Source organism: Girardinichthys multiradiatus, chromosome 2 (assembly GCF_021462225.1).
Source record: "Girardinichthys multiradiatus isolate DD_20200921_A chromosome 2, DD_fGirMul_XY1, whole genome shotgun sequence".
Taxonomy (NCBI): Eukaryota; Metazoa; Chordata; class Actinopteri; order Cyprinodontiformes; family Goodeidae; genus Girardinichthys; species Girardinichthys multiradiatus.
This window is the reverse complement of record NC_061795.1, coordinates 32,917,795-32,937,218: the sequence shown is the minus strand read 5'-3', so window position 1 is coordinate 32,937,218 and position 19,424 is coordinate 32,917,795. Positions and strand designations below refer to the sequence as shown.

Sequence of the window (19,424 nt, the reverse complement as noted above, 5' to 3'; positions counted from 1 at the left end):
ACGTTGCCTTGTATCAAAGAGGAATTGCCCTTGAAATGGGTGTTTCAACATGACAATAACCTCATACACACCACTAAGCAAGCAAAACTTCAACAAGATTATTGTTAGAGTGGTCAGCCCAATCCTTGGACCTCAATCCTAAAGGAAACATGCTGTTTCTGAGTAAAAACCAAGAAATTAAGAGGAACTGTGGAAAGAAGCCCAATCATGCACTGGTACTAAGTTTGGTCGACTCCATGCTACACGGACGTTCAGTTTATTCAGTAAATGTTTGTAAAGCCAATTTGCCTAAAATTCTAATTCCCTAACACCTTTGTGAAATGATAACAAATTGCAGAAATCCTTATTTGATCTGGAATAAAAGGTGTAGTGTTCACAATCTATTTGCATGTCTGGACGTAGAAATGAATATAAGAATTTTGAGTTTTACTCACTTCTTTAAGCATACATCTATTATTTTCATTGCAACTGCATCAACAGAACTATCCCTGAACTCACTTTAAGACATCTCCTCCCTCTGTCCATCAGTTTTCATGAGTTATAGATTGTATTTTTACCATTTCTGTCTCCATTGTTTGTGCAGAAAAGAAAGTTGGCATGATAAAGACAGAAAAGTAGCAACCAGAACTGACAAAAAACAGTATGGATTTTTCTGGGAGCAATGTCCTATTTAAGGAAAAGGGTTACTTTGCAGGTATTTACCGTAAGGAGTTGAGACGAGCAAGAGCAGGTAGTAAAGCAGAAAAACAGGTAAAGTTTTAAACTTAAGAAAAGTGGGGGGAGAGGAACAGTCGGCCTATCTGGCTGTATCACTGGATCAATAATCCCAGCTCACATCCAACGAGACGATTTCCCCTCCATGCCTGTGTTCAGTTGGTGTGTCCAGCAAAGGAAGCTGTGGGAGAAGGCCATCAGCGGGTCATCAGTATTCCAGCAGGCTCTGCCTACTCCGGTGTGGGTTGTAGAATAATTTCATTCTGATCTTACAGATCAATAGCTGTACCCACTGGAAGGCGACCAGCCCTGCCTGGCAGAGCTGATTTAAGCTGCTGCAGTATTCAGAGCCGCACATCCAGTGGGTCGTGCTTTTTAAGATTTCGGTTTTATTAGTTTGACCTACAGCACAGCTCCCAGAGTGGAAATCATTGCAGAATATCTTTACACAGATATTTATTATAGAAGTAAACAGGTGCATCTTTAATTTTTTTAAACTATGGTGAAAAATACCTCAAAAATAAATTATTATTATAGAAATTGGATAATATACAGGATAAGTATGATAAAATAGGCTTTTCCATATGCTCTGTCATTGTAAAGTATTTTAAGCGTTTGTACTGACTGAGTCAGAGGACAAATGAGTCAACTCGTGGGGGTGGGGAAGATATTTATTATACCTTATGATATAATGCAATTCAAGATAAAAAATGTAAAATGCAGCCTAAAGGATTGCCATAAAATAGATAAATACTTCTGATACAGTGAAGAATGGAAAATACATTATTTCCTGTTGTTTTTCGTTTTATAAGAGGATTTAGAGTCGAGACAAAGATTCAAAACAAGAGAAAGAAAAAGAAATAAATGATCTGGATTACCAAATACAATATTTTTTGTACTAATAGCTTATTGATTTGCTGTGTATTTTATATCAGCATTGCCCAAATATTTTTTCAGATATTTAATCCTACTTCGTGTTGTCAGACAGATTCCCTTTAAGTGAATCTTTGATTATACAGGTCTGGCAGTAATCAGGCCTAGATGTGGCTAATGAAATATAATTTGGTTTAACAAAGATGTGGGTAATAATCACAGTTAATTTATGATTTAAGAAGGGGAATTTGGTTGGTTTGGGCAGCTTCTCTTCCCTTCATAAATGAAATCATCATTCTGAAAATGCTCTTTGTATTACCCCAAATTAGTCTGATCTGAAACATTTAAGTGTGATAGAAAATACCTTTTCACAGCACTGTATGTAAAAGAAACGATCAGAATCTGATTTCATTAGGTGTGGATAAGCTTCCATCCTCTCTCCCAGCAGAAACATGAATACTGTTGGGTGTGTTGGGTAGATACACCACAGGAGTGAAGTGGCAACAGACGATCAATAAAGATCTAATGATTAAGATATCACACTTTAGGGAGATTTAACGTGCATATGTGTGAGTGCCATATGTGGGTCCACAGCACATCCGTCACCTGCTGTTCTAATCTCCATCACCTCACAGTTCTGCTGTCACACCAGCAAGCCGGTATACGTCGCTTCATTCACTCCTGAACATATAAGGATTTTTATTCCACCATCTCCTTCATTCTCTGCCCACTGCACGTCCCAATCAGTCCACTTTAGATGGTACAGAATGGTAAAAATAACCCAGAGAAGGGTCTCCTTTCCCAGGCCAGTGACTGTTTTTTGGCAGGATCGATAGAAATCAGGGATCAACACCACCGGACTTCACTGAGCCTGAGTGAAAGTCCACTTGGCAGAGACACAAACACAGCACCTCATTAAACTCAAAACTCCCATCGTTGCCATTACACAAATGCCTGGCCCTGACACTGCCGCACTGATGAAGATCTCCAGAGCACTGATGAGAAAGACTCTAATTGCAGCATGGTAATGTGGTGCCTCTGCATTCCCTGCTGTTTGACAACAATCCAATTGGTGCAGCATTGTGTGCAGTGCATTTGGGGGGGTTTGACTTATGCCTGGTAAAACTGCCATATTGATTTAGTCATATTACTAAAGCGGCATCAGATTGGCTTTTAGGGACTGAGTGATTGTGAATTCCTGTTTGCCGCTCCTCTTTAGTCGTGTCTCGCTGTCACCCCGTCAGAATCTTGTGAATAGATCTTTGGCGATCGCAGGCGATGACTCTTCAATCAGCCTCTTCACTTCCATTTCCTTTCCCCTCCCACTTCCTCCCGTACACTTTGTAGCCTCAAATCAGCCGTCTTTTCCTGTCCTGCCCCCTTCTGCTATTTTTCCCTCTTGGCTCTTTCGTCTGCCTTCCTGCCTTTTCTTCTCAAGTGTCCTATTTGCCTGTAATGACCTCTCTGACTCTGTTTTTCTCTTATTCTTGTTCTGCAGGTACCACCAGGCAGCCTAAGGAGGGGGAGGTGCCAGGGGTGGACTACAATTTTGTGAGCGTGGAGCGTTTTATGGAATTGGAGCAAAGTGGAGCCCTGCTAGAGAGTGGAACCTATGAAGGTGAGCACCAAGGAGACAAGCACAGGTGTTTATGGGGGAGTGCCTGTGTCAGTAGAGCTATTTCTCTATTTCTGAATTCCCGTGCGGCTGCGTTAATATCTTTACTTGATTAATCAGATGTGTCAGGTGATGTTCTTGTACACAGCTCCAGTAAACAAACTGAGGCCTCAGAATTATAGCTTCCTGTCATTGTTGAGAACATGGGTGTGTGTGTGTGATGTGTGTGTGTGTCTGTGTGTGTGTTAGCTGAAGTAATGCCAGTTGCATGTCTTGTCAAATCTGTGCATCTCTGCTTTGCTACTCTGTCAGGGATACATCTACAGATGGAGGATTTGCTGGTTCATTTGCCCAGAAGAAATGTTAAGCGAGGGCGACTGAGCACGCTCACATATAAAGTGTGTGCAAATGTGCATGTGAAGAGGCTACATACATCAGCGTGGTCATGTGCGCCTTCCCTTCTACACATGTTGCCATCACAGTCGCTTGCCTCTTCCTTTTTTTCCCCTCTGTCGCTACAAAAATACGTTTCCCCTCAACAGAGAGCTTAGTTGTGCCCGTTGGGGGAAGCTGTCTCTTTCTGGGTGGCTGCACTGGAGGTGCTGCGACTCATTTTGTGATTCAGATTGAATTAGGAAAGGGGAGACAGAGAGGGCATAGGATTTGAGGTAAGAAAATAAACACAATGCTGTGTATGAGTGAAATCAAATTTGGTTAGATCATAATTTTTGATTATGGTTAACAAGCACTCCTCATCCATATTATTATTATAGTAATTATAGTAATTTTGGACTTGTAATGATGTATTTAAAACTTTCACATTTCCTGACTGGAATGATTATAGAACTTACAACTTTGACAAATTTTAAAAACAAGAACCGGGTGCACATTTATTTATTTTTCAACCCATCAACAAGCTTCCAGAGATGCACCAACCAATTAGCCAAAAACTGAAATATTTCCTTCACCAACTGTGATCATAGGGTGAAATACACAAAAATTTGATTTTTATTCCCGGTTTATTAAATGCATCAAAACTTAGAACACCCACAGTTTTCCAGTCTATAGACAGATCAATGAACAACATGAACTTTGATACTCTTGCTTGATTTTAATGACTATTACATAAAGAATGGGCATAATTTTGGGATTCTTTAATTTTCTGATGGATTCAAAACTTCATCCTCTATTAAAGAACCTTCGGTACATTTTTCTCTTTTAAATGTTTTAGTTTTGAGAACAAATTGGAATAATTCAAGATCGAGAGTGTCAGGTCAGACATAAAAGAAAAGCGGAAATCTGCATTGGCCAGAAAAAGCCCTCATATCTCTTATAAAAATTGGTGCAGCTCATATATATTGGTTGATTTTCCTTTCATAGATCTGGCTTTTAAGCTTAATGTTACCCTGCTTTATCCATTTCAAAACCACTTCTGATCTGTCTTCAGGACCATTGTTCTTTTGGATCACCAAACATTTCAAGTTTCTGTTTATTTAAGGTGAGGTTGAAGAATTTGGAGGTAGTCACCCCTCTTTATTATGTCACCCACTATGTGGAATCCACCACCAGCACTGGCATATGGTTTTTCCACCAAAGCAGTTCCAGTGCTTAACTAGAGGTGGAAATGGCAACAAGTGCCGCTCTGTGCGTCCCATCAACACACTTAAAGTCCCTGATAGAAGATATCAAAATAAATTTGCTTTAGTTACTCAAATGCTAATGTGACTTTTTGTTAACATTAGGTCTTGTGTTTTTACTGTTTTTAGTCTTAAATAGGCTGATCAAGAACAAAAATTAACTCTGGAGTTCAACATGGGGCTTACAGTTTATTGATTGGTTGGTGGTCTCCATGAACCCATTCCTCGATCCCGAAGAAAAACAGTTCGTTCCTCTGGCCCAGCTTATGGTTGGGACTAAGACAGCAGTATTGGTGCCAGAGCTTGCAGCGGTGAACAAACAAAGAACTGGTTCTAGCCAAGCACTGGGAAACTCTGTAGTCAAACAGCCAAGTTTTAAAAATACCCGTTTTATAAAATTAATTTATGGCTGAAGAACCACGATTTCATTTCTCCGTGTAGGTTATGGACAAATTAAAAGCATTAAACCTTTATAAAAAGTGAACAAATACATTGTTGAAACTGAATGTCCCATATTTGTGAAAAAACTCATTCATTTGTTACATTCTGTTTAGGAAATTCCATTTATTATTGCATAAATTACGGTATATATAAACAGCTAAAACTTTCCTTTTGTTGCCCTTATATGTAAAAAACACAGTTTTATTACATTAGAGGCCAATGGTGTTAAGAACTACTGTTCAGGCCCTAAGGAGCCTCAGGTTGCAGACCCCCCAACATGGGTGGATTGAATTTTTTTCTAAGCCACCTGTGTAAACATCCTCATTAAATTAAAAAGTATGTGCACCCTGTTATTGTTTCCAAATTAATTCAAGTATGGTGTATTTCCTTTTAATCCTGGAAAAACAATACCTCAAATGCATCACTAAAAGCCCGAAATAAAATTAGATTTATGATGTGGCTGAGTGTATGTAAACCTCTGAACCTGTGCTTTAATTTATCTGATTTATATTTTTCTGTTAAACTTTTAAAAATGCAAAATTAAGATATTTTCTGCTCTGTTACTCAATGAGTGGTATTAGAAATAATTGCACAAACTGCCACTTTTTCCTTAGAGATACCCTCACCTTTGATCCTTGCTGGTATTTTTCAGAGTTACATCACAAAGCTCTTTAAAGTTTAACAAATCTGTTTGAATAAAAAGTGCCTGAACATTAAAATGTTCAGAGATCCCTGACAGATTCTGTCCCTAGATCCCAAATCTCCAACGAACGAACAAACAAACTGGTGCTGGCTGCCTCAGTTTACAATATCACTTGATATGGAGAACTGTAGCAATCTTTTTAAATTTGGGTGGATATGCCCCCAGGGAGATGTTCACCAGAATGCTGAAGTGCCAAGTTGCAGTCATTTTGTAGTTGTTAAATAGTCGGTATTTTAGATTACAACAACATTGCATTGTTTCTTTAGTTTGGAACCTACATATAAGGTTCCCTTCAAACAACAAATTGTATATGATTTAAAGCTATTTTACAATGTATGTCCAAAATACAAAAAAAAAGTTCTGAAAAATGAATGAAAAAGATAAAGTCTTACAATTTGTAAGATAACAATTAGTGCAATCTCAAAGTAAGACTGTGCTCATCAGAGGTACACGCGCAACCATTTGAGATGAGTCACGGCTCATATCTGTACAAAAGATGCCAAGTAGATGTCTTAATCAACATCAGGTGAGTGCTTTCTTTTGAAACTGCTGATGTGCTTCAGGAGGAGCTGAACTAAACGTGCCTCAGTGTTCTCTATGTTCTCTGAAACCTCTCTCTGGGTTAGCTGTGAGCTTTCACAGGGGGCTTCTCTATGCTTTTTCTTTGTGTCATCCTCTTTGCCTGTGCGCTAACATTTACATTGTCTGACAGGGTGCGATACATTTGCGTTGAGAGCACTGGAGTACATGTGATTACTGACAAACTGGGAGCTTGAACAGAGGTTCTGTGATCCTTTTTCTGGGTCGTTAATGCTGATCCCTTTTTTGTCCCTTTTTGATGTCTCCTCCTTTCTTCGTTGCTTCCTCCTTTGGCCACAGATTCCATTTTTCTCAAGTGCTACATCCAGGAACATTTTGACATGTAAAATCCTAAGTCCAAAGAACAGAACTGTCAGTAATGGCAGACTGGGCTTGTGTGAGAATAAACCAGGTAACTGCCCTGAAAATTAACTTAGCTCTGAGATCCTGTCCAGCCTCCTCCATCTTCCACCGAGGCACCAATCCTGGTATAAACCAATTTAGGCTCTTCCTCAAGTTTACAGAGAGAGAGTCTTAACTCAGGCTAATGAGTAAAAACAACTTGTGTTTCCTCTTTGTGACCAACCCTCTGCTTTGAAGGATTTCAAAAAAGGTATTATAGACCAACACATTTTGGCTCTTACCCAGAAGCTGGGTCACAAGAAACTGTGTTAATATTTTAAACTGCAGTAAAACGGCTGCATGTATTTATATCATTGCATATTTTTCACTGTGCCTATCTTAAAGTATATATTAAACAGGGCTGAAAAAAAAGTATTTGTTCCGTAGCAGATTTCTACTGTTTTTGCTTTTTTGTTATACTTAAAAGTTTAAAACCATCAAACAAATTTTAGAGTTGGACAAGAAAATCCAGAGTAAATACAAAATACAGTTTTAAAATTATTATTTCATTTATTAAAGAAAAAGCTATCCAAACCAACCTGGCCCTATGTAATTCCCCCCCTGAACCCAGTAACTGGTTGTGCCTCTCCTGCCAGCAAAGGCTTGTGATAACTGGCAGTGAGTCTTTTATGTCACTGTGGGAAACATCGGGCCAACTGATGATTAATTATCATTTTGATTGATGTATTCTCCTGCATTGCAACTCCACAACGACATAAACTTGCATACGCAATCTGAGACCCAGACTGGCATTTGAACGCTCATGCATAAATCAGTACAGCATTGTTTTTTATGTTTAATGGAAAACATTTTCAAGGAAAATAAGACAAAAGATAAATCTAAGAAACGTTTTATTGATGAGCGGTGAGAGGGGTGTTCTTAAAAATTCCTAATAAGAGTAAAAATGATTAATAATGTCAAATTTGTATCAGAATTATGTATTAATTGCTTTAAAAAAATAAATAATTGATCAGGCTTTTCAATGCTTTGTTTGTTATTATTTTATTGTTTGAATGGATTATACTGCATGGTGGTGCAGTTGGTACCACTGTTGCCTTGCAGCAAGAAGGTTCTGGGTTCGACTCCCGGCCAGGTGTCTTTCTGCATGGAGTTTGCATGTTCTCCCCGTGCATGTGTGGGTTCTCACCGGGTACTATGGCTTCCTCCCACAGTCCAAAAAAAACATGACTGTTAGGTTAATTGGTCAATCTAAATTGCCCTTAGGTGTGACTGAGTGTGTGCGTGGTTGTTTGTCCTGTATGTCTCTGTGTTGCCCTGTGATGGATTGGCGACCTGTCAGGGTGTACCCTGCCTCTCGCCCACAGACTGCTGGAGATTGGCACCAGCTTCCTCGTGACCTGCTATAGAATAAGCAGTATAGAAGATGAATTAATTAATTGATTAGAATGCCTTTGCACTTAAACCACTGATTATAGGATAAGACTCTGGAATGGTTATTTTAAGTGTTTTAAGCTAAAAGGTTTGAAAACCATTGTAATAAATCAGCAAATGCAAATGAAATGCAAACCATTTAAAAACAAGTGATTCATACTTTTTAAGTGGTCCGTCAAATATTGGTAAACTTTGATTTTCTTTCAGCTCTGTGTTTAACAGAGTTTTTTTTTTATTTGTGCCTCTTGAGCAGCAACATCTCTTTCTGATAACCTGAGGACTAAAGCAGGTTTTGACAGCTTAGGATTTGTGGATAAGAAGAATAGAAATAAAGTCATTCTCTCCTGGGTTGAGAGCTGTTGTGATGTCTCAACGTTCTGGGTCTTTTGATGGCTTGACTTTAGCACTCTCAGTAAGCTGTGGTTGTCTACATGTGAGAGACCTTTTATTATAGTTATCTGCACACAAAACCACTACAGAATACTTTATAACAATAAGAGCTTAAACGTAAGAACAGGTGATCAAATTTTCCAAAGCCCATTTGTGAATTTAAGATAAAAAATCAGCTGCTGTTGGTTTTTTTTGCAAACAAAATCAATAAGTGGTTTACAAGAGCCACAATAAAAACCCACACATGAACTGAATGCTGCCTTTGAACCTTTTATTGCAACAACATACTTGCTGTTTGCACAAATAAGATGAAAATGTATAATTTCATCTGATATATAAAGGGACACGCAGTCATAGGAAAAACAAATCCTTGGTTAATGTGAAGAACTTAAGAGGGAAAGTAGAAAGGCAGGCACATGATTAATTGATCATAAGCAAGTTTAACCACATCTATAAAAGGCATTAGCAAGAGTTCTGACAGTTTGCTGGTCTGTAGCATACAAGTGTGTGTTAAAACAACAAGGAAAGACAACAGCAGTCATGTTACACAATCGATTGTTAACTACCCATCAATTTGAGAAAAGTTACAATGTCAGTTCTATAAATTATGAAGTCGTTTGCTCCCCAGAAAGACTATTCTCAAGTAAAAATCATTTAAGATGGTTGTTACTCTTTCCTAAAGTGCATGTCAGAGTAACTTCAGTCAACGATCAATCAGTGTAATGCTCAGATACCTACTGCTCCAAGATTTTCCTGCAAGAAGACTTTTCTTTGGGCTAAAGTAGGAATCTTTAATCATAATGCTCTGCATCAAGTGCATAAAATGTAAACCAAACACAACATGTCAGGAAAAACACTTCAGCTGTCAAGCAAGGGTGATGATATGGGCTTGTGTTCCAGCCACAAGACCTGTTGATCCTGCTGTCATTGAGTCAACCATGAACTCCTCAGCATACCAAGTTACTCTACCTGTTTGACAGCTGAAGCTTGGCCCAAACTGGGTCACAAACAGCAAACTGATTCCAACACAGCAGCAAATCTACACCAGAGTGGCAAAACATGCGCTGGAATGGCCCAGTCAAAGCCAAGCTCAGAACCTGGTAAAAATCCTGGGAAATGTCGTATGTCCTTGGAAACATAAAGTTTAGCCCACAATACACCTTGGCAAATTTATATAAATAATTATTTTTATATATTTTTATTTTTGTATAAAAAATGGATTTTGTTTACATTTGATTAAAAAAATTTAATCATTTATACTCTTCCTCAATTGACCCTTCTTATAAATGGGAAGCAGCTTTTTACATGTTTCCACTTCCAAACTTCAAGTCTTTGAGGTTGGAAGTCCTCTTTGCCATCACCCTAATCTATAGCTCCCTCCAAAGATTCTCCATTAGATTCCCGTCTAGACTCAGTTGGGCCACTTTAAATCGTTAATATTAAGTCAGTCAGGAGAAAGATGTCAGTAAAACTTAAACCTAAATATGCCAGGTGAATATCTTATTTTAGTCTTAACGGTAACTATGTTTTGAAATCTGCATCTTTTGGTAAAGCTGAACCCTCCAATAACCTCTTAAAGGCTCTTCCTACTGCTAAGGATGCCAATTACATTTAGTAACATCCAGCCCAACTTCAATTTTCATGTTGTCCCTCCTAACACTGTAATAATCACTCTCCAAGCATGCTTGGCCAAATCTGTCCAAAGCAACAGTTGCAACTGACGAAAAGTGAGATTAATTAAAAGGAGCAGACAGCTGGTTAGGGCTTTAAGAGGCTGCAAACTACTGAATCAGATAATTTAGCTCAGCAGCGATGCAAAAGTTGTATTTAACCCAGTGGTACTTTAGAAAATAACACTTTGTGCTACTCAAGTGTAAATCTATCCACTAAAACAAATCTGACTGACTGATCATATAATGTGGAAAATTAAACAAAAAACACTTGATGAGGTAATCTTTAAAAAGAAAGAAAAGAGTTGACAAAAAACGATTACTTGTTACAGCCACGGGCTCTGGAGCTCTTCCACTCTTTGCTAAATGCTTGCTTCATGAATCTAGCTACTTTGTGGACACAAATGCTGACTGAAAAACTGAAGGAAAAAAAAAAGAATTATGGAAATAGCTTCAGCAGCTGAGTAGATTTTGGTTTTTCCTGAAACAGTTGCCATTTTGGAAAGACTGCCGAAGTCACACTCTTGACATAGGCCAATATACAACAGGCATGGAATTCCATGATCTACCCAACTGAGGATTTAGACAATTTTACAAGAGGTGTCTAGCATCATGAGGAGATGATTTAGGCCCAAAAAAAACATTTTTGGCCAAAAAAAAACATAGGCCATTATTTTGGGAAGAAGACATTACAAATGTATTTCAAAATTTTCCGCTTTTTATTAAAAATTAAAAGGCAGTTAAATACTTTGTAGATAATGAGCTTCTGCCGTTTAGCTTCTGTCTCTCTAACAACCTCCTCATCAAGGTTGCAGCGATCAATCCAACAGACGGAGCAAGCAGTAAAGTGAAACCAAGAGCATAGGCCCGGTGCGAAGTCTGAAATCTGAAAGTAAAAGAGAGTGTAATCTCTTGGAAATTTGTGAAAGGAAGATTTGAGTATGGAACAAAAACCACTAGGCTCTGTTATTCAGTGTCATATTTGGGGGTTTTTGTGGACCAAAATGCTGAGGCAGGCGAGGAAACGGCACGGCGAGGAGAACGATGATTTATTTAAATCCAAACTCCAGCTAAACAGAAGGCAGGCAGGGTGTAACAGAGAGTTTTACAGGAGTCTAGGTCAGACAGATTACGAGAAACAATTTGGGAAGTTGACGCAACAAACCAACGAGGAACAAGGAAAACAGATCACTAATATACAGAGGGAAATGAATGTGGAACAAAAGACAGGTAATCAATAGAACTAGGGACAGGTCTGACATGGCAAGCAGGGAGGCTGAAGGACAGGTGAAACTAGGGCTGGGCGATATGGCTTAAAAATAAAATCTCCGATTTTTTTATACCAAATCCGATTAATCGTTTTAGGATATTTTGACGATTTTTGACGCGAACCCCATCTAGTTGGGGACTCTGTTATTAGTTGATGCAGGGGTAGACCAAGCTCAGCCTGTACTTCACTCAGTTCTCTTTGTTTTTTCCAACTGTAAGAAAAGGCAGCAGTAGCCTTTTTACAATCCCCTATGGCACGTTCAATCCATGGGTCCTTCACACCATTCTCTGTATAATAATGAAAACACAAATGCATCAGGTTTACTGTTATAATAAGCTACAATTAACTTACTGATCAATTTTTACTTTTTTCTCTGATATTATTTTACAGATGTAGGGACACAGACACACACATACTCACATGGTACATGTACATACGTATATACATACATTTTGTATAAATATTATGTATTATTTGATGAAAATACATGAATTGCTTATGTATTAAGTGTACTGTGTATTTTCTGTGGGAAAATGGCCATGAATGCATGTCAAATGACAAAAAAGACGCTATGTATGACATGTATATAAAATACAAAATAAGATTTACGAAATATATATAGATTTGATTCTTACATATGGCATTATGTAGTTTATGTCCAAAGCACTGGATGTTTGGCCACCCAATGTCTTTCAGAGCTTTAATAATGTTGGTGCCGCTGTCTGTTGTCATACAAATGAGTCGGTCTTCGGAAAGGTTCCAGGAGTCCTTTTAACCCCTCGGCATTGACCTGACTTTTGTGATCATCGGGAAAGTAAGCTGTTTGTAGGCAGACATTTCGTAGAGCCCAGTCATCGTCGACAAAATGCGCAGTCAAACTCATATATGGCTCCACAAGTCTGTTATGGCAGAGTAAAAACTTACAGCCGCCAGCTCTGTTGCAATCCTTTCACGTGTGCATTTGTACAGGTGGGGCAAGGCAACTTCAGCAAAATATTTCCGGCTAGGTAGTACATACCTTGCGTCTAAAGTTTTCAGCAGGTGAATGAAGCCAGACTTTTCCACTGTATAAATAGGCACAGTATATTTGGCAATAAGCAACGCGACAGCATCCGTGATCGCTTTCCATCGGGCCCCAGTCTTTTCGTAGGGAACAGGTGGGTTGTCTCTTGGCAGGGATTTCTGGTCTGTTGCTGTCCTGAGCTTTTCGTAGAGAGCAGCATTTCTCCCACTCCACTGAGTGCTTCAGTTTCAAGTGTTGAAATAAATTCGTAGTGCTTCCACCTTTAGTAGCAACAGGCTTTAAACAGATTTTACAACGTGCTATGTGTTGCTCCAAGTCCGTGGTCACGAAACCGAACCAGTTCCATATAATTGATGAAGTCGTGCCTTTTTTGGGAACAAGGTCTTCCTTGCTAGATGCCATTTTCGGTGTTTCTGCGAGAGACAGGTTTACTGATGTCACTCAACTACAGAGGCCCGAGGAGTTCACTGGCGCGATAGAAAAAAATTCCGATTTCCCAAAAATTAAATCTTCATTAATTGCAAATTCGAATTAATCGATAAAATTGATTTATCGCCCAGCCCTAGGTGAAACTAATACAAAACTAAACCATGGGAGAAGGGACTAATTAACAAACTCAGAGAAACAGATCTAAGAAAACCACAATAACTTAAGATATAAGGCAGGGAAACCTGGCAAATAAGAATTAACAAAAGAAACCATAAAAGAAACCCTAACTAAAAAGTAAACAAACCCAAACAAACACTGACTGAAACTAACTGGGAGGGAAGCAGAGAAATCGAAGACTAAAATAAATGCAAACCAAAACATAAACAATAAGTGGAACTAAGTATAGTGGCAAACAATAACTACAAGCTAACCTATAGAAGGTACTGAAACAATAAAAATCAACAAGGGGAACTAAAAACATGAAGGGAAACAAACACTGAGTAATTAATAACTGAAGGGGAACTAATGACAAGAGGAGGAACAGGGAAAAGAAACTTAACAAACTAGAAGAGTGCAGCAAGAACAAATAACCTAACAATAAACAAGCATAGAAACACTAAGCAGGAAACTAAATTAGAAACCCCTAAAGGGAACTGTAATAATAATAATAATAAATAATAATAACAATAAATATAATAATAATAATAATCAGGAGAAAACCATTCTAAGTAATAAATAAATGAGAAAGGAACCACCAAAGGAACTATGGGCGAAGGGAGAAATAACTACTTAAACTAGGAGGCAGGAGAGAAAACAAAACTATCAGGAGACAGAAGGAACAAACAAACATAACTACTAAACCCAAAGGAATAGAAACACTTAACTGAAGAGTAAACAAACGCAAAACTACAACAAAGTCCAAAATGGCAGATCCTAACATTCAGTGGCTGTCAAAAGCTTAAAGTTTGTATCTTTTTTCAAGGATTATACTGCGGCAGAACGCCAGGTGCTGAGTAAAAATCACTCAGCGGTAAAATATTATCTGGAGAGGCTGTTTTGCAGCTCTGAGTTGCTCAGACGTCCACGTGTAAAATCTTAATCTATGATCGTCGTGAAAGCAAAGCAATGATGACTACCATTTTTGGGGTTGGAGTTTGTTTTTTTCTGTCATTTCTTCAGGTTGTTTTTCTATATTAAATTGGTTGTTGAATTTCAGTTGGTTGTTTTTTTAAGAGTCTTGTCAAAACCTGTCTGCTAGATGTTGACAACTAATGGCAGCTTCTTCTTGCAGCCTGAGCCTGTAGATGCACAACACTGATTCATCCTACTGTTTACTTAGGTTATTTACGAGGCGGTAATTCATTCCAAGTTTTTTCCTCCACGCTGTCTAGACTGCTTAGTCTTCACATTTTGAAAGGCCATCTCGTTGTCAGTCAGACCTCCATGCAGACTGTGCATTACATCACCTGAGATTGCTCCATTCTGTGCTCCTGCACTTAGACCTCTTACACGGTAACTCTCTGCCTTCAGATAACTTCTACGGGACACCGAAACCTCCAGCGGAGCCGTCCCCAGCAGCCCCTCCTCTGAATGTGAGTGAGGCCCTGCTTCCCGGAGCCCGGCCGAGCGCCCAGGGCAAGAGAAAGAGGAATCAGTCGGTCAGCAACATGGAGCAGCGCGCCAGCCTGGAGCCGCCCGAGGAGGAGGAAGAGGAGAGCCCAGTTGTCAATGGCAATGGAGTGGCCATCACACCAGGTAGGATCACAGCAAGAAGATGCACATACAGTGTGTTGTAAAAACTCACAGCCCTCTTGCAACACAAACTAATGCATACTTCTGAAGTGGAAGGAACAATGATACCTGTTTTTCATGTGGCATTTATCCACCTTTTGTCTGATAACCCCTAAATAAAATCCAATCAATTGCCTTTAGAAGCCATACAATTAGTATGTAATTTAATGTCAGTATAGAGCCATATGTTCTGTGAAGGCCTCAGAGGTTTGTTAGAGAACATTAGTGAACAAACAGTATCATGTAGACCAAAGAAAACACTGTACTGGTCTGGAATAAAGTTGTGAAAAGTGTAAAACAGAGTTGGGTGCTATGACAATTTCCTAAAATTCTCACAGTCCAGGGTTCAATTTCTCATCTGAATATGAAAAGTGTGTGGCACAACTAAACACTTACCAAAACAAGGCCGTCTACCTATACTGAAATGGTGGAGCATTAAACAGAGGTGCAGTCAAGAGGTAGAAAACGTGTTGGAGGCTGCAACAAACATAAGACTGGGGTGGAGGTTCTCCTTCCTGAAGGGTCACTCACTTAAATGTACCGCCAGAGCTGGTTTAGGTCACCTAATATTAACGTGTTGGAATGGCTCAGTCAAAGTCCAGAACTAAATCCATTTGAGAATCTATTGACTGAGGAAGTCAAATACATGGAAAAGCCATTTATTTTTAAAGAATGTTGAATCTTTCCACTTTACCTATATGCACTAATTTAGTTCATTACATTTTTTGATTTTAATCTTTTCATCCAACACTTTTTATCTTCCAACAACAGAAAGTATGTTGTGCTTTACAACAGTTGTGATTTTAAAAAACAAGTTATTTTTCCTGGTTTGGAGTTCAGGACTATATTTTATTACTGTCCCACTGGTATGATTGAATCGAACCGGAGCAACAAGCCAGTTGTTATTGTAGTTGTTACCTATCCTTCTTACTGTCCCCTAAGGTAAATACCAGCTCTCTTCTCTTCTGCAGCCCAGTGTCACGTCTGCGGCTCAATCAGCAGCTCCAACAAACGGCACCCTGAGCAGTTGTAACAAATGTTAACAGACTCTGATAACATGAGTGTGAACTGCAAAGGTTAACAGTAACCGTATGTAACACAGTGAGCAAGGGCACCTTAATGTCTCCATTTTTAGTTGCCGGTTGGAGTCTCATAAAGGCTTTGGCTCCCGTCTTTCTGTCCTCTCATTTCTCTGTCTCTCGTGTTGTCTTTCTGCCACTGGGTTTTGTCCTTGTTGCTATTTATACCAAAACGTCCCTCTCTTTCTCTCCTCCTCACTATTCCCAACCTCCTGTTTTTTATTTTTTTCCCTGTGGTCCTGTCTTTGCTGCCCCCACTCTTCTTTCTCTTTTCTCCATCTGTCTTTGTTATCCCTCGTTGAAGCATGTCATATTTACATCTTTTCTGTATGTGTTTGTTATTTTATCTACATAAACTATGAAAAAAACACAGTGATCCTGTGGTTATCCTATTTTATTCAAAAACGTTACTTAAGTTAAACGTACAGGGCTGTTAAAAGTATGGTCCATCTTATGAAATTCTTGTAATTTTTCAAGTCATCAAATAATTTTTTTATCAAAGGTAACTTGAGTAAATACAAAAAGCCTATGTGAAAATATATCTAGCCCTCATAAAATAATTAAGTACATATGATTAATTACATTTTTTGATTCAATTTCACTAGCCAGTCATGATTATCCCCAGACCTGTAGAATCAAGAAATAATTTCAATAGAACCTGTCTGACAACATGAGGTAGGCTAAATGATCTCAAAAAACAACAAATGCCCCAATCAAAATAAATTTTAAAAGAGATGACACACTTATCAGTCTGGAAAGGATTACAAAGCCATTTCTAAGGCTTTGTAACTCCAGCAAACCGCAATTGGTTGAAACATAGAAGTGGTAAACCTTCCCAGTTGTAACTAGCCTGCCAAAATTACTCGATAAGAACATTGATGAAACATCCAGGAGGTCAAAAAGACTTGAACAACTTCTAAAGCACTGCAGGTCCTACTTCCCTTAGTTGGGGACTATGGTCATGATTCACCACTAAGAAAGAGAGTGGCCGAAAATGGTCCCCATGAGGGCATTCCAAGACAAAAAAAGCAAAAAGAACACATGGGTCCATTTCACATTTCCCAAAAAACATCCCAAAACCTTTTTATGTGGACTAGTGAGACAAAAGCCTAAAGGTGTACATCCTGTTACATCTGGTGTAAAACCAACACTGTATTACAGAAAAAGATGATCATATTTCCTCCACAGCTATGTAAAAGACTCATTGTAGTAATGTAATCACAAACTCATGATCAAAGTTGTTCCTGCCAAGAGTGGCACAACCAGTTCGATTTCGGGGGCAATGATCTTTTCACAAAGCGCCAGCTTGGTTTAAATCATTTTAAAAAACTGCATTTTATATTTACCCATGTTCTCTTTGTCTGGTATTAAGATTTGTTTGATGATCTGAAACATTAGAAAGTCATGATTATTGTAGACATTTCCAAAGTAAAATGTGTGCTTCTCATTTGCTGCCTCGCATGCATCATTCTAAAAGCTATTCTCTCTCCTATGATAACCTCCCCTTGTGTTTGTGACTCAGTCTATGACCCCTATAGTTTCTGTCTTTCCCTCTTTTCTCCGTTTCTGACATTCCTATGTTGTTTTCTGCTTATGCTGATTGTTCTCCCCTCATCTCCTCTCCCTCCCTGGCTGCCTCTGTCTCCTGGGGCTTCATGGCTCTGCGGTGGTTCCACTCTGATTCATCATGCACGAAGTGTGTAGTGTGCCTTCACGTCTGCATGTGTTTGTGAGAATAAGTCAGTTTTTGTGCTCCACAGAGTCCAGTGAACATGAGGACAAGAGCACAGATGCCTCTGGGGAGGTTGCAGCTGAAGGGTCCAGCCAGGCCCCGGCATCATCCGAGCCTCCGACTGAAGGGGAGGAGGCCCCAACGTCTCCCACCAAATCCCCCTCAAAGGTCCCTGATGTAGATGAGGAAGAGCTGGGTCTTCTGCCTGACAACTGGGAGATGGCCTACACAGAGAAGGGAGAAGTTTACTTTATAGAGTATGTGACATTTTTTTATTTTATTTTTTTTTATTCATTTTGTTTTTGTTTTTACTGTACCTGTATATTACTATGCAAAAGTCTAGGGTCATTTTTTTTTTAAGAATGTCATGGTTTTGTAAATTTATGATCAAGTCAAAAGGCCACTGCAGAGAGGAAAACACATCATATTTAAAAGTTTTAAAACATATGTACATATGTATTGAATCCAAATAAACTGAAAGGTTCTATATTGAGGTGTGAGAGTTAGTCAAGTCAGTGGTGTAGAGTATGCATACATGGATAATTTAAGTGTAGGTGTTGCATTGTGCAAACAAAACTTACAAAGATGCAAGTATGCCTGTGGAGGAGAGCAGACAGAAGCTGTAGTACAGTCAGGCTTTAAAGGACAAATCCAACTATTATTTATGAATATTCATTTTTTCAGTTAAGTTCAGGCTTGTTTAATTTCCTTACCAAAATCAAGGAATCTTTTAAAAAAGCATGAAAGAAAAAAGGAGCACAAGGCAGCCAAGAATGCAGCCAAAAGTTGTTGAAGAGTAAAGGGTTTATGTTTTAAACGCCGAACCTGAGCATCAATGCATAATACAATGTCAATCCAAGACAATAGTAGTAACATAAAAGTCTGCAACTCGAAATTAAGTTCATAACATAAAGATTTAAAATGTAATTTATTCGCTGAGGAGGAAGAGTCAGGAAAACGGTTCTGATAGAGGTAGCTTGGAGACATGTTTCTTATGTTCACAGAAATGCATCCACATGTTCCACCCAGCATCTCACCAGAATAACCTCCTTTATACAAGCAAGGCTTGCAGTGTTACTAAACATAATCAGTTTGTGGTTTACTCATGAAAATTTAACTCCATTAATGTAGCTGTCAAAACTTTCCAAGGACACTGTCAGACCAACCAAATTATGTAAGTATATATATATATGTATATATATATATATATATATGTATATATATACATATACATATATATATATATATATATATATATATATATATATATATATATATATATACATACATATAGTTCCACCAAACTGCATTTGGCTCAGACATGGAGGAAAAAAAATGCAGAAGCTAAGCAAGAACAGTTATTGGGTTAATGTGACCTGTGGGGACCAACGGACATTTTGCAGTGACAGATAATTCATACAAAGTCGAAATCCCTGTAAAAGAAAACATTTCTTACATGATAAACTTTACACTCATGGATGACAACTGTGGTTGCCTCGACGGCATTCTGATTCAGTGGTGTCAATTTCCATTCCAACTAAAATTCCAGCTAAAAGGTATTTTTTATGACAGTCTGTCTTATGTACAATAGTCCACTGGACACTGCAGTTCCAGATGTTACTTCATTATCTATTTATTATACTCACAGTTATCCAGACAGGTGTGGGTACAAAGGCTTGTTTT

The 19,424-nt window shown here is 38.6% G+C and overlaps 1 protein-coding gene across 7 annotated transcripts in view; it reads left to right on the top strand.

The window, feature by feature from the left end:
• magi2b (membrane associated guanylate kinase, WW and PDZ domain containing 2b) overlaps positions 1 to 19,424 on the top strand; it is a 146,920-nt gene that overhangs the window by 72,632 nt on the left and 54,864 nt on the right. For 4 of the 7 annotated variants that reach the window (XM_047352678.1, XM_047352671.1, XM_047352665.1 and 1 more), the window contains exons 1-3: positions 3,019 to 3,205; positions 14,670 to 14,894; positions 17,770 to 17,998. In XM_047352678.1, the coding sequence (XP_047208634.1) occupies positions 3,043 to 3,205; positions 14,670 to 14,894; positions 17,770 to 17,998 (617 nt within the window). In that variant the 5' untranslated portion in view covers positions 3,019 to 3,042. Of the gene's footprint in view, positions 1 to 3,016; positions 3,206 to 14,669; positions 14,895 to 17,769; positions 17,999 to 19,424 lie in introns of those variants that run through there. The other 3 variants (XM_047352691.1, XM_047352684.1, XM_047352698.1) reach the window with 3 other exon arrangements.